At 34.1% G+C, this 24382-nt stretch overlaps 1 protein-coding gene across 4 annotated transcripts in view; it reads left to right on the forward strand.

Moving 5' to 3' along the window:
• Positions 1-24382, forward strand: part of R3HDM1 (R3H domain containing 1) — a 192450-nt gene that overhangs the window by 93064 nt on the left and 75004 nt on the right. For 2 of the 4 annotated variants that reach the window (XM_063077268.1, XM_063077281.1), the window contains 11 exons: positions 3784-3843; positions 3927-4067; positions 7628-7736; positions 7830-7925; positions 10337-10374; positions 10458-10508; positions 10619-10845; positions 12924-13178; positions 15994-16145; positions 19545-19646; positions 21987-22289. In XM_063077268.1, coding sequence (XP_062933338.1) covers positions 3784-3843; positions 3927-4067; positions 7628-7736; positions 7830-7925; positions 10337-10374; positions 10458-10508; positions 10619-10845; positions 12924-13178; positions 15994-16145; positions 19545-19646; positions 21987-22289 — 1534 coding nt within the window. The remainder of the gene's footprint in view (positions 1-3783; positions 3844-3926; positions 4068-7627; positions 7737-7829; positions 7926-10336; positions 10375-10457; positions 10509-10618; positions 10846-12923; positions 13179-15993; positions 16146-19544; positions 19647-21986; positions 22290-24382) is intronic. The other 2 variants (XM_063077272.1, XM_063077289.1) reach the window with 1 other exon arrangement.

Below are 24382 nucleotides of genomic sequence, written 5' to 3' on the forward strand. Positions count from 1 at the left end.
TCATTTTAAAGGTTATATGATAGTAATTTCAGTGTACCTGCTTTTAGATAATTTTGGTCCACATGCTAAACATTAATATACCTTAAGAAAAGTAATTTGTGAACCTTTTAGTTCAAATCCTATATGTACTCCTATAAAGAATTATTAACTTTTAATTTATGACATTACCAAAATACCTAGCGTCAATTACAGCTTTGAAAATTTGGAGGCTTGGACAAGGCTACAGTGGCTAAAAGGCAGGAGGTGTAAATCTTAAGACCTTAGGAAAGTTACCACTCTTTCTTTCTAATAAGTTCTACTAAAGGCATTGGAGCTTAGTTTGAATAGATAAGTGGTCTAGATAATAATAGAAAATCCTCTGCAATCCATAGATCTACATATTAAAGGGGAAAGGCCTGAATTTGTATTGATGGCTAGTAAATTTGTTAGATTTCCTTTTCTTTTCTTTTCTTTTCTTTTTTTTTTTTTTTTTTGGTGGAGGGCTGGTAAGGGGATCCAAACCCTTGACCTTGGTGTTGTAACACTGCACTCTAACCAACTGAGCTGACTGGCTAGCTAGATTTTATATACAATAGAAAAACTTTTTTTTTAATAGTTATAATTAAAATTTTATTTCCTATACACACAATGATATATATTAGAGTTCTTTTACTAAGAATTAACTTCATATAATAAATATTCAATGTTTGTCACTCAAATGAATTAAAAGCAAATATTAAACAAATGCATACTTTTTCAGATATGTTAGGCATGTAAGCAATAGCCTCTGGTATATAAAAACTTTGGAGAATATTTTCCAATTGGGACTTCTAAATAGACTGATCTAGTTGAGGCTTTTTAATACACAAATTTGATAAGGTTTGTTTTATTTTTTAAGCAGGTTTTTTTTAAAAAATTTTTTTCTCCAAGGATAATTAGTATATTCAACATTACACAATGTAATCATTTGTTATGGCCCTTCACCAATTTCCTTTTTACTCCTCTCCCCCTCCCCTTTTCCCACTTCTAGTAGCCTCAATTCTGTCCTCTCCTTTTGAAAGTTCAACAAATTATTTTGTTTGTTGTATTTCAATGGCAGCACATTCACTGAAGAACATTTGAAATATCTTTTACCTGTTATTTAATTCAAACACAGAAAACCAATTTAAGTGCGCTGTTTTGTGGACTACGAATAAATTGCCTGCCTCAAAATTCTGTTTTTTTACAATAAAATGGTATGTAAAATATATCATAAAAGTTAGTGAAAATTATATCACCTCAAGATAAATTGACCCCAAAAGCTTAGATGAAAAGAGGATCAGTCTTATACTTAAGTAAATAACCTTATGAAGTAAAAGCTCCCCACCCTCTCCCAAAAATTTAAGGGAAAAAAAAGAATTAAAAGACCTTCTGGATGAAATAATTTTTAAAATTTATTCCATGCAAGATATGTTTGTTGAGCTCCTCTATATACAAATAGTCAAAATAACTATATAATGATAATTGTCATAAATGACATTAAAAAGTATGAAAGAAAGGGCTCTAAGAAAGAGTATAGGAGGGTGTTCTAGGCAAAGGATGTTCTAGGCAAAGGAAATAGCATGTTCAAGGAACATGAGAAAGGAAGGAGTTTGTTAAGCACAGAAATAAGCCAGGATGATTAGAGTTTTGTGAGTTAGGGTCAGGAGCTGAGGTTGGAGAGGTGGGTGAAGAATAGGTCATGCCTGCCTTGTGGGCCACATTATAGATGTTCAATTGTAAGAGCAGTGGGAAAACCATGACAGACTTAACCAAAGGAATGGAGTGTGGTCACGTATATGTTCTCAATAGATCATTATGCATGCTTCATGTAGAAGAGATTAGGAGGGAACAGGGGGAAGATATAGAGAGACATTATTCTACTGTTATAGCTGTCCAGTCAGAGATCCTGACTGCTTGGATACAGGGTTGTGACAGTGGAAAAATAAATAGAAGGTAGATAAAATTTGCTGTAATATTTAACTGGGTTGGAAGATTAGAAAAAGGATGGTAACAAGCCTAAGATTCTCATGCTTCTAAGATATACTCAATACAGTTGACCCTCCATATCCACATGTTCTGCATCGATGGATTCAACTAACCACAGCGCGAAAATATTCGCCAAAAAAACCCACATAAATAACAGTACAACAGTAAATAATACAAATAAAAAACTACAATATAACAACTATTTACATAACATTTACATTGTATTAGGTATTATAAGTAATGTAGAGATGATTTAAAGTATACAGGAGGATGTATGTAGGTTACATGCGAATACTACATATGCCATTTTATATCAGGCACTGAGCATCCTTGGATTTTGGTATCTGCCAGGCGTGGGCATGGGGAGTGGTCCTGGAACCAGTACTCTGAAGATACGGAGGGACAGCTGTACTGGGTGGAAGGTGATGCCATTTACTGAGATGGGGAATAGTAAAGGAGAACCAGGTTTGGGGGCAAAATTTCATGTTGCTAGAATTTGTGTTAAAATGTAATCCTTTCTTCAGTTTTGGGTTTGAAATCATCATGTGGGCATGTTTTTCACTTGATTTTTTTAAAAAAACTAATATAAAAATATATGTTAAATGTTTTTGAGTGAATGAATTAGAAAATTCAGTTCATTTAATTTCAGTTCATTTCCAATTGGAATTGGAAAAAGGAATGACCCAGTTTTATGAGACTTATTTTGCAATGTGGAGGGAGTATCAAACTTGGGGCTGACGTATAGACTTCCAGGTTACCTAAGGAGCTAGCAACTCCTCTATTAAAACGTGAGAAGAGTCTACTGTGCAGTGTTTATTTTAAGGAATTATTAACCTCTTGGCCTCATTCTATTGATCTGTGAAATTCAGAAGACAAACTGAATGATCTGATTCTAGCTTTAAGGTTCTATGAGTTATGTTTTTTTTTTTCACATGCACATGAAATTTCCAGTGAGCACAGGAAAACTCTGGAGTCATGTTCTTGGTGTGTGAGCAAGGATGGCCTTTGGGGAGTAGTACCATTAATTTGTTACAGCCTAAGTGCACTAAGTAGGACCCTAGTGATCAAAGGAACACATACAGTTACTCTCTAGAGTCCTTATTTATTTTATATGTTAGAGGTCTTTGGTTTATTTTGATTTTTATGGGAAAATTATCTAAAGCCTTAAGTATATGTAATAGCAATTTACAGAACAAGTTGAAAAGTTCTCCTCTTCTGTGGTAGTTAGTAATGTAGTTCATACTTCTCTACCATAGTCCCATCTCTGTACTAACGTTGGATTCCCATAGGAGTATTCTTGTTGTAACTGGCATTACATGTTCTTTAGAGTACTATATCTATGGAGTTCAGCATGATAACAAAGTCATGAGCCTAACTAAGGATGTCTGTTTTCCTACTATGTCCCAGAACGAAGAGGTAAAAACTAGTATGTTCTTATTATCTATTTATTTACAGAGTAAACTCAAGTAGTGATGCTTAGCAGTTCAAAATGCATTGAAGAATGGCCACATGTTGATAATTGTTAAAGTTGGGTTATGGGTACATCAAGGTTTATTACACTATTCCCTCTACATTTGTGTATGTGTAAAAATTTTCATAATAAAAAGTTAAACTGGAAAAAAATCATCTTTTATTCTTTTAAAACCTTACTTTTTTAGAAAGTACATAAATATTCCAGCACCAAGCTTATGATAGTTCTGAATGTGTAATTTTTAGGGGAAAAAAGCTGTATAAATTCATAGCCTGTTGACATTTGTGATAAGTTCTATATATAAGAGTCTTCATACTTTGTTTCAGGGACAGAATGATGCTGCTGAAATTGGAACAAGAAATTTTAGATTTCATTGGTAATAATGAGTAAGTCCTGACATTTAACAAGAAAACAAATTGTCATCACAGTTTTCCTTGACTTACTAAGTTGGTTTTTCTTTCACTTCTAGGTCTCCACGTAAAAGATTCCCCCCAATGACATCTTACCATAGGATGCTATTACACAGAGTAGCTGCTTATTTTGGATTAGACCATAATGTTGATCAGAGTGGGAAGTCTGTCATAGTAAACAAAACTAGCAATACAAGAATGTAAGTGTCAAGAGATGTGGGTACGTGTCATATATCTATGTAATAATACTTTATCTTCCCACAGAACCTTTCATTTGAAATTTTCCACGTGTTTTAGCGTCTTTTCATGATAACCTTCTGTGATAGGACCAAAAAGTACATTTAGCTCACTAGGAACAAAATGTACCAGTCTGAACTCGTAAGGCAGATGAATGAGGACTGGGGCGCATGGTAAAAAAAAAAGAAAGAAAGAAAACTTGGCAAAATATTAGTGATATTTGACAATGACTCTCTTAGGGATTTTTTTTTAAATTAATGTAATTTAAATTATAGCCTCAGGCGATTTGTAAAAATAAAATAAATAATAATAGGCAGAACTTGTCTTTTCACCCTGACCTTTCATTAATCATCTATCAATTTACCATCCTTTCCGAAGCCTGTTTTTGCTCCTTTTCTCCCACAAATCTCAAGAAGGTGGGACTATTGGTTAATACAGTATCATCCATAATGCAGTATCCCCTTTCTGCATGATGTATAATTTACTGAGGAAAAATTTTAAAGGGTTAGGAGGAGGCTTTTGCTTTTAAAAAGTAATTGCTGTATAGTGCTGGTGAAGTAAATCATCAGGGCTGATATTTGGGAGCAAGAGGCCCAGTGCAGAGGCACCCAAGTTATAACAGGTACACAGCACCTTTTCTACATGTTTGTAAGGCTAATCCTGAAGCATCTAGTTGAGTTCAGTTACAGTTTATACTTTGGTGGTGATCTACCTATCAAAAAGATTTTCCATATCAAGTTCATTTGTGGCAGCAACAGATGTGTCGTAGTGAACAGCATTCAACTTCAGATGTCATAAATTAATGCTTTTGAGTTCCTTATTTTTCTGCCTGTCCTGAAGCTAGACTTTGCTCAGGGCCTTGTCTATGAACCATTCAGTTTGCATAGTTATATTTAATTCATCTATGTCCCTTCTGTTGTAATGGCCTTTACCATTATAGCTGCCGTATTGCTTGCTGGAATTATGTTGGTTTTCTTCCATTTCAAATAGTCTTTGTCAGCTACATAGATATATTTAAATGATTGTTCCTACAACTAAAATAAAACTAACAAAGGTAGATGTCTTGGAAAAGGATACTCTCTTTCCTTAGGGATTAAATGTTACCTGAAAATGTCAATCTGATTCAATTTTCATCTGCTTGTCCCTTAGTCTTTTTAAAATATCTTTATCAATTAGTCTTGTCCCAAATAGTTATCTCATGGCTAAAGTAGGATAGTAACCATTAAGCTATGAGCTGAATTAAAGATGAATAAAACTAATTCGTTTAGCCAGTACCTTTCAACATTGCTCAGAGCTGCTGGATACCCAAGCACAAGTACATTAGCGGGCATTTTGACTAACATTTCGACTGGTGACTCTCTAAGGTTTTCAATACAGTGTAACCTCAGTTATTTGAATTCTATGAATGACGTCAGAAAGATTTAGGGTTCTCTTTATCAAGGTAATCAAAATTTTAGCTAAGCAAACATGTTTATGATGTACTTAAAAAAGTAAGGGTCAATAATGTAATTATAACTAGACATTTCGGATCATTGAAGTTACACTGTATTCTTATTTTATATCTTCTGGGATATGAAGAAGGTTGTAAATCAGAAAACCTTAGAGATCTGCTCCACATTGAATAAAAACAAACTTACCTTTTCCTCATAGGGAGATTACCCGCTCCAGCCTTGAACCAGTGGTGTTGTGGATGTCAACAACCCAGTGTCCACTGGGGTGTCTCAATGGAGCGGGAAGTTGGCGATTGCAGGGCAGTAAATTCAGGCATCTATAAAAGAAAGAGGTAAGACAGTCTTAAGGTTAGCTGAAATGCCTGCCAATGCTGTTTACAGTGTGGGAATCCAGCTGCTCTTAGAAAAGTTGCCAGGCCCTTGGTTAAACCTTGTAGTTCACTTTGGAATAGCAATCTCTAACCCAAGTACAAACTCTTGAATAAGAAACTGTGACTTTAAATACCTACAAAAATAGATGATATAAGTAAATGGGGCAATCATGTGACAAAAATAACATACTGCCATTGTCAGAACTAAATAGACAATCTTCCAAGCCCCTAAGGAAAGCTGTCTTTATCTCATCATTTTGGTCAGGAAGCTATTTTTACTCTTATTTTTTTCCTTTGCTTTTGTATATAGCTTCATGTGGATATCTGTTCTCTATTTTACTCATCTAAGTCTACAAGTATTTTACAATAGATATTTCTTTAGTTTGCTTAGATAATTCTCACTTTTAAATCTCCTTTTGCATAATTTGATAGGAGGTAGTTACAGTACTTTATTAGAAATTCACCAGTTTAAAACAAATACTCAGAAGTGTTACTTTGGACCTATATATAATGAAATATCTAGTCTTAGTTTGCTGAAAATGTCATTACTTGGGTTTATTTGGATTCAGACTTTACTTAGGGTATTCACATGTTATGTGACTATACTCGTATAAGACATATTTGAACTATATGTAAAAAAACATTTGTAGGGGTTCCATTAGATTATAGCCATTAAATATATGTTTATATAGCATATATTTCAAAAGAGTAATTCCAATTTTATAATAGAATGCTATTAAGTTATTAAGTTCATTGGATTAATTTGTTGGAGCTGAGAGTATATTTTGGGCGGTGAAATTTTATATAATTATAATTTTCCCAGGGCCACAACCTCGAGTCTTGTCTTCTAGATCTCAGTGGAACTTGCAGCATTTCCATAAAGGAAAGACCAATCCTTTATGAAATATATTGTTAAGATTTCATAATCATTACTTTAGGTTACAACTTCAACCTCTAAAAGAGAGTTGCTCTTTTCTAACCTGTTTCAGTTAATGTAAAACAAAGCTGTGCCCTGCTGTAATTAAGCATTCTTGGTAACTTGGGTGCATTTTGATCTAGTCTCTAAATTTTTAGTTAATTCAACCACAAAATATTTGATTACTTTCAATTATATAACACCAACCTAGGTACTATAGGAGTGTAACATATAAGATATCTTTGTCCCAGAATTTTATCATAGACTTAAAGGAGGCAACACAAAGAGAATATACAAGCTTTGGGTCTGACAAACCTGGGCTGCAACTATGGCTCAGTCATGTACTTGCCCTTTGACCTTGCACACTTTCTTATGCCATTTGAACCTGTTTTCTCGGTAATATTGTAACCACAAACTTCTACTGAGTGTTTACTGTTTTAAGTGCTTCTGAACAACCCTATGAAGTGGGTACACTGTAGTTTTCATTTTACGAATGAGGAAACTGGGGAATAGAAAGGTTAAGTAACTTACACAAGTCCTAAAGTAACTAAAGTGGTAAAGCTCAGTATTTGAACCCAAGCAGTTTAACTCCAGAGCCCACGCTGTATTTGATGTGGCCTCTCAACTATAAAACATGGGATAGTCAGTATTTTATTGTGAGATTATTGTGAGGACTAAACATGATAACATCTGTTAATGGCACTAATAAGTGGTAACTTTTATTACTTTTATTGCTTTTCATAAAATGTTTAACTTTCCTGTAAATATTGTGCATTTTTTTTTAGACCTGATCAGAAATTTAATGAACATATTAAAGATGATAAAGGTGAAGACTTTCAGAAACGATACATCCTCAAGAGAGATAACTCCAGCTTTGACAAAGATGATAACCAGGTAACCTACAACAATTATAATATTTTTATAGGTACAAGACTTATTATACCAGTAGTTCATTTTCCCAAAAATTAATTGTTTGGTTTTCCTTAGATGAGAATACGTTTGAAGGATGACAGGAGAAGCAAATCTATAGAAGAAAGGGAAGAAGAGTACCAGAGAGCTAGAGACCGAATATTTTCCCAAGATGTATGTACTAATTTATGTTTAGGTCTTCATGTTAAAACATATTATGATTGCATTGTAGGGCCTCAGTTCCCCTTTAATCTATTGACCACATTCATTTTTAACAGCATTTGTTACATGCATATAAGGTCACCTTTTAGAAATATTGAGATCTGTCTTGTTTGTGTTAATAATTTGATAGTTTACAAAATCCTCCATTTCCACAGCTATGTAAAATTTTACAAAAACTGGAAGCACATAAGGGCCGGCCGTGGCTCACTTGGGAGAGCGTGGTGCTGACAACACCAAGTCAAGGGTTAAGATCCCCTTACTAGTCATCTTTAAAAAAAAACAAAAACAAAAACTGGAAGCATATAGACTACAAGAGTCATCAAAAGAATATTGGACTGAATATATAGTTTGTGTAATTTTTTTTCTCCAGATTTCTGACAGACTTGAGATTTTTAGAACATTAGTCATTGCCTACAAAATTCTATACTGTAAACCCTACTTGTTAGTGGATTTTCTTGAATAAATAACTTGTTTGCTCTTTTAAAATAAAGGGGCGAATGGGGCTGGCCAATTAGCTCAGTTTGTTAGAGCTCTATGTTATAACACTGAGGTCAAGGGTTCAGATCCCCATACGAGCCAGCTGCACCCCCCAAAAATAATCTAATTGATTTTTTTAGATTAGTATTTGTTTTCCACTTTATAAGTGATTATATGATAGAGCTCTTATAAATGGCTAATTATTTTATGCGTATATGCCAGAAGAGAATCAGTTTTTACCAATATCCATTACACATCTGTTCTTTGCAGTTCTAGGTACTATTCATGGATATATGAATTTATGTAATGTGTGTTAACATTGCCACAGAAATTTCCTCTGTGTTTAAAAACAAAGATTAAATAACATTAGATTTCAGACCATCATTAATAATAATTTATAGTGTTTATTCAATAAATTTTATTGAGTACCTGTAGTAAGTGTTATGCTGGGCACTGGAGAACATATCTGTGGATAGTTATAATAATTTATCCCAAAACAACCCTATATGGTAGATAATATCATTATTTTTATTTTCCAGATAAGGAAACTGGGGCTCCAGGAGGCAAAGCAAAATGGCCAGGGATCACACAGCTAGAAAAAGGCAGAGTTGGGATCAACCCAAGTCTGCTGAACTTAGATACTACACTAGATGTATTTCTCTCTCTCTAGTTTATTACATGAAGTCTCTGCCCTTAGTAAGTTGTCAAGTAATTACAAGATGGTGTGTGGTTTGTATAGAGACATAAGATATAATAGGGAACATAGCAGGGAAGCACCATAAACGATGGGACATGGCAGAGAAGCACCATAAACCAGAAGTTTGGAGAGGATGGGAGAGTTAGCTTCCAAGAGGAGACATACAGGAGTGAAGAGTTCCAAGTAGAGGCTCAGAATTTGCAGAGGCCCAGATATAAGGGAGAACTTGACACATGTGAGGAATTGAAAGATTCAGAGTAGCCCAGGTGTCGTAGGAAGTGAGAAAAGTTTAGATTGGAGAAATAATCAAGAACCAGATGACTTGGTCATGAAAGTTTGTTAAGATGGTTGGACTTTTGGCTTTTTCTGGTTAGGAAACATTTTCTGTAAGTGCCAGATAATAAATATTTTAGGCTTTTTGAGCCATATAGTCTTCATCACAACTATTCAAATCTGACTTTAGTGTGAAAGCATCCATAGACAGTACTTAAATGAATGGTCATGGCTGTGTTCCAGTAAAACTTTGTTTGCAGAATTAGGTGGTTGGTCATAGTGTGCTGACTCCTGTGCTAAAATATCAGGGAGCCATTCAGGAGGGAAGAGGTATGATCAACTTGACATTTTAGAGAGATTGCTCTGGCACTTGTTATATAAAATGGGTGAAAAAGGCAAAAGCTGATAGCTGGAAACTCATTACAGTAGAAGACTGTTGTAATAATACAAACAAAAATGATCATTGCCTGACCTAGGTTAACAGTACCAGAGGAGTTCTACTGTAAGCATCATTAAGGCATAGCTGCTTGTTCACTGCTATATCCATAGCCAAGGCACTGGCAATCAAATATTTGTTATGTAAATGAGGTGGAATCTAAAGAGTGGTATATACCTTGAATACATGATAATGAAAATGGGTTCATTTGTTTAGAAGAGAATATTTCAATTCCAAATTAATTTGGACCACAAAATGAGTGACTTCAAGAGATAGATCTATGAAAAGTAAAGCATGGTGTCTTCAAGCCAGAAGAAAAATTCTATTATCATTTATTTGTGTATCTTTATCACCATTTTGCTTTTGGGGGGGGTACTTTTAAAATATTATTACATATGTTTTCTGTTGTCATCATTGGTTTACAGATGGCATTATATATTGGACAAAAGCTCAACTTTTGTATCTATTCTTTCTTTCTAGTCCCTGTGTTCCCAAGAGAATTATATTATTGACAAAAGGTGAGGGAATTTTTAACATCTGTTTTGGTAACTGTCTGACTGATGCTAATAAAAATAAAAATGTCTTATTAAAATGCCAACAGAATCCAAGATGAGGATGCTAGTAGTACACAGCAGAGGCGCCAGATATTTAGGTATTCGAAACATGTTTTCAATACAGTATTGACAAATTAAAGCATTTTTTTCTTTATTCTTTCTCCCCTACCCCGCATTATCTTTTCAAAATTTTATTTCTAAATTACAGAGTTAATAAAGACACTTCAGGGAAATCCACAAATAGCCATCAGAGCAGCACTGAGAATGAGTTGAAGTACTCAGAACCACGACCCTGGAGCAGCACAGATTCAGACAGCTCTCTTCGAAACTTGAAGCCTGCTGTCACCAAAGCCAGCAGCTTCAGTGGAATCTCAGTCCTGATGAGAGGTGATAGTTCTGGAAGCAGCAAAAGCATAGGCAGGCTTTCAAAAACAGGTATTAATATTTACCTAGAATTGTGTGGTCAAAATATAAGTTTTTCTAATGTTTTCTTAGCTCTTTATATATCATATGGCTTCTAATTATCCTAAAATGTAACATTACTACCAGCAGTGCACTCCCCAGCTCCAAAGTATGTAAGGGGTAGTAGGACTGACCAGTGCACTCACTGGCTGAGTGCCGGTCACGAAAAAACGACAAAAAAAAAAAAAAAAGAATTTGTTCTCTGTCCTGGAGAGAGATTTACTTACAAACATCAATTAAAATAAACATTCTTCTAATTTGTGACATAAACTTAAGTAGGTAGGTTCAATGAAATGTCATCTCTTGTTCAAGTGCCCAGAGGTGATTGGAATTTTTTCATTGCTTATTTATAGTTGGAAAGCACAGTTTCTTACCTAGTATTATTTAACACTGATTGCATTTTCAGCTAATTCTATCAATTAGTGATTGCATTTTTTAAATAAAGTCCTTTATTTGCCATTCAGAAAACAATAAAATTGCTGAGTGTTCAAGGAATTTAAAAACCAAAGGCAAATAATATGATGTGGCTATTATAAATGATTGGAAATTTCAGTAATCTTATTCTCGTAGCTTCTTTGCTTTTAGAATACATCAGCTCATAACATTTTCTCTTTTCATTTTCACTAACTGGCTTCAGTACTAAAGAGGCTCATGTATCTTTTAGGACCCTTATTGATCTTTGTTTTTATTCCAAAATAAGCATGAAAGTCAGAAATGGCTGTTTTGTCCTAGCCTATTTGGGTTAGCCTAGACTTATGGTCACTGCTGAATTAAAACATTTTAAGAACATGTACTATGTATAATCTGTATTGTCTTCAGAGATTAAAACAGATTATTTAACCCTTTTTTTAATAGGCAAAAAATGATTTTTAATTAATTCCAAGGGTAAATTTACATAGTTCTTGTCAAGAGCCATTTTGGCACAACTTAAAGTAGAAGCTGTCCTACCCAAGGCAATCTGTATAGTGTATCATAGTTGTTCATTTTATTCATTAAATATTCTCCATCCTAGAGTCAACTCCCTTATTCAAAACCTAATTAACTGTATACATTATTCTATCTTTTCCTTTCTTTCATTATCTCTTTATCCATCTTTAGCCATTATATGAAAGTCAGTGACATTTCACCTCCCTGTGTAATAGAAAATGAAATAGATTGCAGGCATGAAAGCAGTTAAAAATCAACTATCAAATTTATTAAGTTCGGGCCGGCCTGTGGCTCACTCAGGAGAGTGCAGTGCTGATAACACCAAGGCCACGGGTTCGGATCCCCTATAGGGATGGCCGGTTTGCTCACTGGGTAAGCGTGGTGCTGACAACACCAAGTCAAGGGTTAAGATCCCCTTACCGGTCATCTTTAAAAAAAAAAAAAAAAAAAAATTATTAAGTTCTCTGAGAAATAAATTTTAAGCTGATGCTAATATAAGTACTAGGAATATTTTTCATGCTAACTCTGTCCCTTGATAAGATAAAAATTTGAAAGTTGACTTTACATTATAGGAACATGCTATGATTATAAACTGAGAAATGAAATTCTGCAATGAAACTTGAACCTTGTTTCTCTTAATAGAGAATTTATCATTTCTATTACTACCGATGCTACTATTAATCTTTCTGTGTTCTTATAGATAAGGGGTTTCTGATATAAGAGGTTTGGGGCATTTCACTGTGCTAAGTTCTTTTTCCTGGGGGAAAATTATACTCTGTATATTCCTAGGTGTTAATCTAAAAGGTAAAATGTACATAATTTTGTCCTTTTGGGAGTGTGGGTAATGTGCTTTTTGTGGCTGTCTGCGGCTGGTGTTATTATAAACTTGCTTAAGTTGGCATGCTCTGGCTTTGACTTCTCTGACAATTTATGTGATCAGTTTGCTGAATGAAACTTGTTTGTTATGGAAGGGGTAAGCAAAGTTGGTCAGCAAGTCAAAAATAGCCAATGCTTTTATGTGGTGACTGCATGTTATACAATGTGAATTTTATTGTTACATTTTTAAAACCTGTGTTTTTATATGAGATTTTTTAAATCCATATTTTTCATTACTCCCCCCCTAGGTTCTGAGTCTTCTGGTAGTGTAGGGTCATCTACGGGCTCTCTTTCTCACATCCAGCAGCCTCTTCCAGGTACAGCTCTCAGCCAGTCTTCTCATGGCGCACCTGTCGTCTATCCAACTGTCAGCACTCATAGTTCTCTTTCCTTTGATGGTGGCCTAAATGGGCAAGTTGCATCTCCTAGTGCTAGCTTCTTGTTGCTTCCCTTGGAAGCAGCAGGCATACCACCTGGCAGTATTCTGATCAACCCACAAACAGGTTGGTATCTAGAAAAAGGTGTTTATTTTAGTTTAGATGTCAGGAATTATCTGAAAATTAAGGATACTTATTATATATGTATTGTCTGTATATGTGTTGACAGCTTTTTATTTTTCAGGAATAACTAGCATTTTCCCAAGAACTTTAATAAAAACACATGCTAGAAAATGTTAAAAGACACACTTATGTCAGAAAGTATTTTTCCCCTTGTGACATTTATGACATCTTCTAGGCCAAATAATGGCCTAACCATAATTAAACAAGAAGTCATTTCCTAGAAATGAGACAACCACCTTTGAAAGAGCTTTATTTGATACAATTTTATCCTGGGGAAAATAGTGTGCATTTTGTGAAGAAGGACTAAGTACTCAGCTCTCATTCGTTATATAAATAAGTGGAAAAAGCCTACAATTAATTGCCCTTCAGAATGTGGTGTTTGGTTTCTCCTGAGGAAAAACTAAAGGATGTCTTATTATTAGTAAAAGAAAATGGGTAGTCATTATGAATTAATTTTGACAACAGTGTTCTTGTTCTCTGCAATTAGCTAATAATTTACATTTATTGAGCATTTACTTCATACCATGTACTGTTAGATGCTTTAAGTACTTTATTTATAATTTTTATAACAACCCTGTCAGATAGGTGCAATCCTCATTTACAGATAAGGAATCTGAACCTCAAGTGAAGAAACTGCAGTTATAATACATTTTACCATGTAGATTGGCAATAATGACTTATGTGGAAAAAAATATGATCATTTTAAAGATTGCTTGGTCTCTACTCAAAATAATGTAGCCCAGTCATTTGACAAGGTAATGAAAACGATCTTACATCTTTTGATAATTTTACTTTAAGACTCATGGACTTAGCTAATGTAGTTACAACATAATGGCAGTGGTTGGGTGAAGCAGATACAGATGGGAGTGTTAAGTCTCTGACTGTCCCTGGGCCTTTCCTTCAGGTTGTTGTAGACCAAACCCATGACTTAGAAATCATTACTTTCAGGGTTTTTTCCGTCTCTTTTTAAGATGAAGTATTTGAAAATTTGTTTCTATTATAAGAATTTAATTAGCGTGAATAACTGATTATTCAAAATTAGTTCCGTTTTTACTTATAACAAGTATCTTCTTATCCTTCATGTGTAATATTACTAAACTTCTTATTTTTCTAGGACAGGATAGAGGATGATTTAATATTTTACTGTTTCCTATTATTTTTCATTCAAAACACATTTGTTAATATGGTTTGGGTAACATGAAAGATTCACTTGCTTTTGAAGTGATAGGGTGAAAAACTGATCAGCCTGAAAGTGAATTGTATTCTTAATTTTAAATGAGTCCAAAAGTGATCTGTTTGTATTTTGAGAACAGTGTTACAGCACATCTGACTTTTTTCAGCAGACAGTTCTTAAATTACTTTTAACCCTGCTTTCACCCAAATCTGCTCTATCATTTTTCCCAAATTATATAACAATCAACAAATACCCAGAATGACTTGTTTTTAGTTTTCTATAACCATCACATAAATTGTCAAGATGCTAACTAATGAAAATAATTTTACTTTGGAAGACTTGTGCTGCATGGTAGCAATAGGCTGGTGTAGTCTTCTCTCCCCAAATATTATTTTATTGTATGTCATAAGTCTCCTCAAAAAAAAAAAAAAAAAGAAAAAAGAAAGGTTTACCATGGAGAAAAGAATGTTTCAAAGGCAATTTGAGAAAGTTTATTCAGTCATATTTCTCTGTGTTCCTCTGTATTCTACCCACTCTAAATGGATACTATAGTCAATGAACAGTTTATTTCACATAGTCCTTTCTTGTTTCTTTTTTACTAATCTAATGTATAGTAAAGAAAAATACTAGTCTTCAAATCTATTTATACCTTCATTGAAAAAAATATCTCGAAAGAGTTATCCAAAATGTTAACTGTAAGATTATGGGGGATTTATTTTCTTTTTGATCTCTATTTGTTGGTTATTTTCCTACAATAAAAATGTTACTTTTTATAATAAGAAAAAGTTGTTTAGAGTATATGTGTACAGAGAGAAAAAAGTATTTATTTTACTTGGTTATTAAAATATCTATCTCCCCTCCCTAATAATTGGTAAGCGATAAGAACAAAACCTCAGTTAAAACTAGAGTTCTCCCTAGTTTTATCTCTTATCAATGAATAAAGTTCACTCAAATTAAAAAGAAATTATTTCAGAAAATTATTTAGAATTTAAAAAATCATTTACAACTTTTAGCAAATTAGAAATTATAAGGACACTGCCATAAGTTCACAGTTTGAACTTTGAAGCTGTCAGTCATTTTTATTTTCTTCCAGTTTTAATTTTGTTAGTGAAATATATGCAGTGTTGCCTATAAATCAGATATTTCCCATCCACTTATAAAAACTAATAAATAATTTCAGATATCCCAAAGTCAAGCATCTTCTCTTCAAACTGAAATGTGTTACAGCCCTATAGGACTACAACCCTGTAACTAAATCCCTTGGGCAAAATGTGTTTCATAATTCAGAGTTTTTAGAAAAACTGTGTGTTATAAAATAAGCTTACTAGGGTCTGAGGCAGCACCCCAGAGTAAAACACTGCAGGCGAACATTTGAACATTTACTGTGAGAAAATAAAGACTATTAATAGCCCCATATCAGATCAGACTGCTTCCCAAGCTAAGAGAATCTTTAAGTTTTTGAAAAATTGGAGTTTTTGGAATTGTGGATAAGGGATTGTGGACATGTTTTGTAAATTATTAGTAGAATGACCTTTTTTCAATCTCTATTGTAAATTGGGTTTTTCTTCCTTTTTAATTTTTCAGGTCAGCCCTTTATAAACCCAGATGGGAGTCCAGTTGTGTATAATCCTCCTATGACTCAACAACCAGTTAGAACCCAAGTGCCTGGACCTCCACAGCCACCTCTGCCACCCCCACCACCTCAACAACCAGCAGCTAATCACATTTTCTCACAGGTGCACATATCCACGATCATAATGCTAAGTTCTCCTGCCTTTGCATATTTGGGACTAAATTCACTGATTATAATTGAAATAGCCCAAGTAAGTGTCTCTTAGAACTTTGATATCCTGCCACCAGTGATATCCCACTCACTACTCACAGGAAGAGAGGGTTAACTTCAAGGGCTTTTCAGTAGGTAAATACTGAATATATATTGGAAAGAAGGGAAATTTTTTTGATCTCGTGAGTATATCTGGTGAGTATTTTATCCCTATTTCACAACAGCAAGAAATGGACAAGAGGAGGAATGAAAACAAAATTAAGAGTATTGTTTGTCTGACAAAGTGAGTTGTTTAAGATTCAGTAGATTGAGCAGTTAAGAAAAACCGATATGTGTTGCTGAAGGTCTGCAAGGTACTCATCATCCATTCCAGCTACTATGAGAAATAGAGACAAAGAAATTCTGAGAGTTAGAATTCTCAAAAGTATTCTAAATAATTTCTTGAATTTACATAAACGTTTAGAGTTTACCCATGTGTTTTCACATTCAGTCTTTTCCCCCTAAACTTGATTATACCAGTATAAACTCTTTTATTTTCCTTCAAACTTTTAAAGGTTGTGTAACATATCAAAGACAGTTTATACAGTTAGCTATATCCCTTTTTTCCTATCTAAATATTCCACTGGTAAGAACATGCAAAGTAATTTCTTATGAAAGAACTATGGTGATAAACTTAACTGGAGAAATTTCATTAGTTTTGCTCACAAGTGATATTTGTATTGCAGGGGTAATGAACATATTAGCAGTTTAATTACCAATTATCAGATAGAGTGAAAGTCATGAAAATAGCTGTACCTCTGGCAATTAAGACTTCTAATAGGGGGCAAATCAGTTTTGTTTTGGTTTCTTTTTAAGTAGAAGGACTTAAAGGTGTTTGTTGCACTTCTGACACCACGCAGATGAGTTTACATATGTGGAAATGATTGCCTAAAACTATTTCCAAAGATTCCTATATCCCTTTTCCAACCGATTTGGTTATATACACTCAGACTACATAAAATTTCTTCTCTGGCCTTCTCTGCTTTGGTGTCATTCAACTTAGTCACAAGAACTTCTTTGTTTTGCTGTCATGTGGTTGTCTTCGCAGTGCTATATATTTCACCAGAAGCTTTTTCAGATTGATTTTTATTTGATTTCATTTTTATTTAATTTGGTGGAAATAATGTTACTCTGGCAGCTTCAAAAAATTCTAAGTATTTATCTAACACTATATATTTCAGATTATCTCTTAGAATTAGCTTTTTCTGATTTAGTTGTGAAAGACAATCCTAAATGAAGGTGTAGGTAGCTTAGTTTATAGCCTTAATGAGCTATACCTTCAAGTCTTGGGGTATATATCAAACTCCATTACAGATGTTCCTGGCATTGCTTCAGATGCTTCAAGTAATTCATTATCAAGTACAGAAACAGAGATTCAGTCAACAAACGATGCTTAATAACTGTCTTTTGTACACTTTGAGATAATCCATCCATGGAATTTCAGATAACCAAACAAAATAATGCTATGATTTCCAAAGCCTTCAGATGGGCTACATTTTTTAAATGTATAATGTAAAACCAATCACTTTACTTGGATGTTGTTTTTCAGCTCGTTGCAATTCAAACAGGAAAAGAAAGTGCTAAGGCTTTTTCTTCTGTCAGAATTTCACTTTGATTAGTCTTCTAGCCCATAGTTTTTTCATTACCATTTGACATTCTGAGGGGCATTAATATATAACCTTGGTGCTCATAGTACTCTTTCTTTTATCCCCAACAAACTACAGCTTTTGTTTCATCTGACACTTACATAGAAAGTCAAGTTGTCTAGAAGAAAGTTACGTCTTAATAGTTATCTGACTTAATAATACATCGAATAGCCCGTACTTGGAAGTTCTAAAGCTACTGCACCTCATTTAGTGTAATATGTGCTGTCATCAATTAGGAAGCTTGCTTATTTCTGGTCAAGAGGTTTGTGAGGAACCAGAGGCTATTCCATAGTCAGCTTTTACTTTTTTTAGTGCTTTTGCTTTAATTCTAGATTTTTTGCTGGATTTTAAGCTAATCTAAGCCATTCATTTTTTAGAAACCATTGTGTTTTTGTGGTAAAAGTGCAACCCATTATTACACATCTTGGTTGTCATGAGAATTTCTCCTCATTGAGATTATTCCCTGAGCAAAATTCCATTAGTTTATCTTGCAATTTTTTTTGGCTTTTTTTTGTTTATTTTTTATCTCTTGCATTTTTAAACTATTCTCTTTGGAGATATTGTCCAGAGGGAAATTTATGAATATACATTTTAACCAGAAGTAAGAGTTTTCATTAGATAGGATTACCTAGATTCCTCATCTACTTGCTTACATGGCTGTCTGCAAGTTGCTTACTTAGTCTGATCGCCATCTATGAAGTGGATTATGATAATCTTTAAGCCGATATAGTAAAGCCCTTTGTGATAAACTCTATAAAGATTAGAACTGTACAAGATTAGGAAATTAAGTCAGATGCCAGTGTTAGCTTATAGATGGGCAGCTATATTCTAAAGATTTAGAGATTATTAAAACATTTTTCATTTTTTAGAACATCTATTTTTGAGTGCCCCCAGGAAACAAAATTTTTTTTTTCCCTCGAGCACAAGAGTATTTCATTACTGGCCAAAGTTTTCAAGTAACGAGTTTATCAGTTCCTAACATGTATTCTTTTAGTAAAAATGTGTCTAGTTACAAGGAAAGTATTTATCTCTTTTATATAAAAGCAATGTGTTTGTGTGTGTGCATGTGTCTATATATGTCTATATGTGTTGTTCCTTAGGCTGTTATTCCTAATGGTACCCGCAGTACGTTTTTCTTATAAAATTGCTAAAGTTTAAGAGAACTTTAGCTCCAAAAGAGTATTTAATTATGCCTTTTCAAATAGGGTAATTGGTATATATACTGTGTAAGTTATTACTGTCCAATAATAAGAGTGAATGAAGTTTTTCATTTATAATTAGTGTCATATAGCTAAATAAGGCAGCTCCTTCATAAAACCAGGAAATAAGAATAAGCAGTTTTGCTTTTACTGACTTAACCCAAGGGTTTTGGTTAGATAATAGGATTAGAAATGCCTAATTACCTATTTAATCTGTAATAAGTATTTTTATCACAAAAAATTATTATTCTAATTATGTAATAAATTTTGGCATAGGTGTGTTCTCAAATGTTTTATTGTGTAGAGTTTCTTCATTTATTACTGTTGTTTCCTATATTGCTTTATTTTAAATGACTTTATAAATGTAGTTAGAGCTATTGCCAAAAGAAGTGTAAATTTCCATTTTATGTAATTCTTCTAACATTTTATTCTGACATTAACATTGTTTGCCAACCTGTTATTCTTTAGCCTGTTCGTCCTCTGCAGTCCTCTTCACAGCCTGTTCAGTACTCTACAGCCCCTTACCCATCCCCGCTCCTGCCAGTCTCACCCACCCAGCAATACTCCGTGGTACTATATCTCTATTCACCTCCTGCATTGTTTCTGTGGATGGATGTGTGATGAATGGTCAAGAGTATGATTAATGTTACATGATCTTTTTTGATTTTTTAAAGTCGGGGATGCATATGTAGCGAATAAAAAGTGTTTCTGATCCATGTTAAAAACAAGTTATTCTCTTCCATAAAATTTTGGTCATAAAGGTTTATTACAGTGATTGTTTAAACCCTAATCTTTACCAACTTTTTCATAATGAATTAATTTTCAGGTTGACTATTCTAGTCCTCAGATATTTTAACTACTTTTCTCATCGAGGTCAGTGCAGGATCTGTGCAATCCTCGGATGGCAACTTTCATCTGGGTTTAGGCTTTCTGTTCTCTCCCCAACACTGAAGGTCCAGTAGTCTCAGTATCAGTTTTTATGGTGAATTGTAGCTTACAGTTACAGAGGACTTCCTCCTCAGTATATTTCCAAAGAAGATCTCTAGATATTTAATCTATGACAATAAAATAATGATACCTCCTTTAATTCAGTGTATGCCCCAAGTTATACCTCTCAGTAAGATCTTACACTACCATGCTTCAGTTGTGTAACCTTCCATAGTTACTAAGTCTGTAATATAGTAATCTATAAGTACCTACTGCATAGTGCCTAGCATGAAGTAGGTATTTGATGAATGCTACTTTCCTTTTCTGAAAATGAATTTTCATAACAGCCTATATATTTTTCCCAGTGATACTATTATTTTTCAGACTATATAGCCATCATATTTTAAAATTGCTTTCCAAGTCAGATTACAAAGTATATCTGAAAGTCATTCTCAACACTTTTTAGAAACATTTTGTATTACTAAGGGTGTTTTTGTCTTGAGCTGTGGCAACCTTATTTACCAGCCTTGGCTGTGAATGATTTTTAAAAAATCAATTCTAGTCTGAAAAATGAAATTTTGCCATCATTGAGAAGGTTGACAATAATAGAAAAGAATAGTAAGAAAAGCCTCAAAAATGTTTTGGAAAATGTTATTTTCATTGGAATAAGAAAATGGCTTTTTTGCAAGGTCACTCTGACAATGGTGTATAGTTATGGTATCTCTTTTAAAAATATTATAGCTAGTAGGTGTATTTTTTCCTTTTGAAGCCATTCATTGAATTGGGCTAATAGTGCTAGAGTATATCAAAGTGACCATTTGGGAAGAGTAAAACCATGTATTTTTAATCATTAAATCAGGTTCCCCCTTTTCAGTCCTTTATCTTCTCCAAAGTCAAAATTTGCTTTGCAAAAACCAGCAGACTCTAGACTGCAGATATGTCAATTTTGATCTGACAACTCAGTTGCCACAATTTTGTAAGTCACTTGTTTTCAATATTGACCTCTTAACAAAATGTAGTATATATTGTTGCCAATCTGTGTCTCCTTGGGAGCAGAAGAACTTCATTTTATCCCCATATTGTCATTTTAGTGATATTTTTCTAGACTTGTAAGAGCTGGTTCTTATGCTGTTGAGTAATGAATGTTTGTCAGATGGCATGTAAATCATAACCCCTATCTTGGCTGAGCACCATTCGTTGCTCACCAAATAGCAAAAGCAGTAGAAAACTGTCATTTGGATTACATTTGTCTAACATCTGACTTGAGGAACAGACTGGAAAACACTAGGAAAGAATAGAATTTATGGCCAAATTATTTTTAAGAAATTAAAGAACTGGGTGGTTGGATTTTATATATTTAATTTCTATAAGTAATTTTGATTGCTGGGGATACAAAGATACATAGAACCCGAATCTTGCCTTCTAGGAAGAGGGGAGATAGTGTAAAGTACAGAGTAATTAGTACCTTGCTCATTACCTGGTCTTTGAAGACCTTTTAGAAAATGTTAATAGTATTTGGTGATGGGGAGCAATAATCAGCCCCAATGTATATCGACAAAATAAAATTAAAATAAATAAATAAAATAAACAAAGGAAAAAAAAAGAAAATGTTAATAGTATAATATAAAAATGTCCAATTTTACTTCTACATCCAGTGTGCCTTTATCTTCATTTAAACAAATATCTTTCGATTTTTTACTTTGAAATGTTGTTGTAACCCACTCTTTTCCGCATGCTATACATTTCCATTAAATATTTTATAAATAATTTATGAGAGCATTGTAATATCCTTGCCTTTCTGCCTTAGAGTTCTCATTTTCTTGAAGCTACTCTTCTAGTATATCATTTCTGCTTTAGATATATATGATTTCTATAATACACACTACTGCAACTCATTCGAAAATAGATGAAGTTTTTTTTTTTTATTAGTTTAACCTATGTATGGAAGGCTTATTGATTTCTGACTTTTCCCTTTTTTAACAGGATAACCTTGGGTCTCAATTTAGCCACATGAGTCTTGCCCGCCAGCCATCAGCTGATGGTTCTGACCCTCATGCCACCATGTTCCAGTCCACTGTTGTTCTTCAGTCCCCACAGCAATCTAGTTATATCATGACGGCAGCCCCTCCACCACACCCTCCTCCACCGCCACCACCTCCGCCTCCTCCTCCTCCTCCCCTACCACCTGGGCAGCCAGTCCCTACTGCAGGCTATTCTGCCTCCGGTCATCCTATCAACCAGCCTGTACTCCAGCAGCAGGGCTATATTCAGCAGCCCTCACCACAGGTACTTTGCTTTTTCATCTTTTCTCTCTCTTAGGAGCTTCTCATTTAAAATAGTTTTAACATTGACAAGCTTATTTTTAAATTCTCACGAAGAGAATTTTGAGTGTATAAACAAAACAAGTGGTAGTTATCTTCCCTCCTCTGGAGATTTTCAAGCACATCTTAGACAATCACATGACAGACAGGTAAATGCTTCAGTTGGATGGTTAAACTATGTGTGACCTTTGAGTTTCCTTTTTGTTGTTGTTGTTGTTGTTGTTGTGACCGGTAAGGGGATCGTAACCCTTGGCACCATGCTCAGCCAGTGAGCGCACCAGCCATCCCTATATAGGATCCGAACCTGCGGCCTCGGCGCTCCCAGCGCCGCTGCGCTCCCAGCGCCACACTCTCCCGAGTGAGCCACGGGTTCGGCCCTGAGTTTCCTTCTGATTGAGAGGTTTTTTTTGTTTTTTTTTTTAGTTAGCCTAAGGGAAACACACTAAGAAGTGTAAATTCACTATAAAAATTAAATGATAGCATTTCAATAAGAAATAGATCAGACTGGGGAGAAGTAACATCTTAACACCCTAATAACACTGACTCTTCCAGTGCAGGAAGACATTATCTTTCTCCACTCACTTAGATCTTCGTTAACTTTTTTAAGCAGTTTTCTGTAGTTTTCATTATACAGATATTGCATATATTTTATTAAATAGAAAAGTACTTCAAAAAGTTCATGGAAAAATAGAATTGAAAAATAACCTTTCCATGAACTTTTTGAAGTACCCTTGTGTATCCCTAAGTATTTAATGGTTTCAGATACTATTCTAAGGGGGATTGTTTTTAAGTTTCATTTTCTATTTGTTAATTGCTAGTATATAGGAATAAAGTCAGTTTTTACATATTGAGATTGTATACTCTGGACTTTTTAATTCATTTATTCTAGTAAGTTTTTTTTTGTAGACTGCTTAGGTTTTTCTACATACAAGATTTTTCTACATACATGATTCTTTCCTATATGTATGCCTTTTATTTCTTTTCCTTGCCTCATTATGCTAGCTAGGAGCTCCAGTACAATGTTGAATAGAAGTTTAAAGTATATATCTCTGCCTTGTTTCTAATATTATGGGAAAGCATTCAGTCTTTCATCATTAAGTGTGATGTTATCTGCAGATTTTTTATACATACCCTTTATTAGGGAGAAATTTCCCTTCTATTCCTAGTTTGCTGTGACTCTTTACCATGAATGGGTGTTTTTGAAATGTTTGAAATGTTTTTTCTGCATCTATTGAGGTAATCATGTCTTTTTTCCCCTTTATTCTGTTAATAAGGTGAGTTTGTTGACTAACTTTTGAGTGTTTAACCTTTAACGTCTGGAACAGACACCACTTGGTTATGATCCTTTTTATATATTGCTGGATTCAATTTGCTAATATTCGTTAAGGATTTTTGCGTCTATGTTCATGAAGGATATTGGTCTGTAGTTTGCTCGTAATGTCTTTGGTTGTAGTATCATGGTGGTACTGGCCCTCAAAATGAGTTAGGCATTGTTCCCTCCTCCTTTATTTTCTGAAGGAGTTCTTGTAGGATTGATGTTTCTCAATGATTTATAGAATTCACCATCTTAAGGTTATCCACTAGCTCTCTTAGATTTTCCTCATTTTTTAAAATGCTTTTTTCCGGGTCAGCCCGTGGCTTACTCGGGAGAGAGTGGTGCTGATAACACCAAGGCCGCGGGTTTGGATCCTATATAGGGATGGCCGGTTGGCTCACTTGGGAGAGCCTGGTGCTGACAACACCAAGGCAAGGGTTGAGATCCCCTTACCAGTCATCTTTTTAAAAATAAATAAATAAATAAAATGCTTTTTTCCTTTTTTATTTTTGGCTGCCTAGGTTATTTCAAAAAGACTATCTTCAGGATCAGAAATTCTTTCTTCTGCTTGTTCTAGCCTGCTGCTTAAGCTCTCAGTTGTGTTTTTTATTTCGTTGAATGAATCTTTCAGTTCCATGAGTTCTGCTACATTCTTTTTTAAGGTATTAATCTCTTTTTAAATTTCTTCCTTCATATACTGGATTATTTTTCTCATTTCATTGTGTTGTTTAACTGAGTCTTCT

The sequence above is a fragment of the Cynocephalus volans genome, chromosome 1 (assembly GCF_027409185.1).
Source record: "Cynocephalus volans isolate mCynVol1 chromosome 1, mCynVol1.pri, whole genome shotgun sequence".
NCBI lineage: Eukaryota > Metazoa > Chordata > Mammalia > Dermoptera > Cynocephalidae > Cynocephalus > Cynocephalus volans.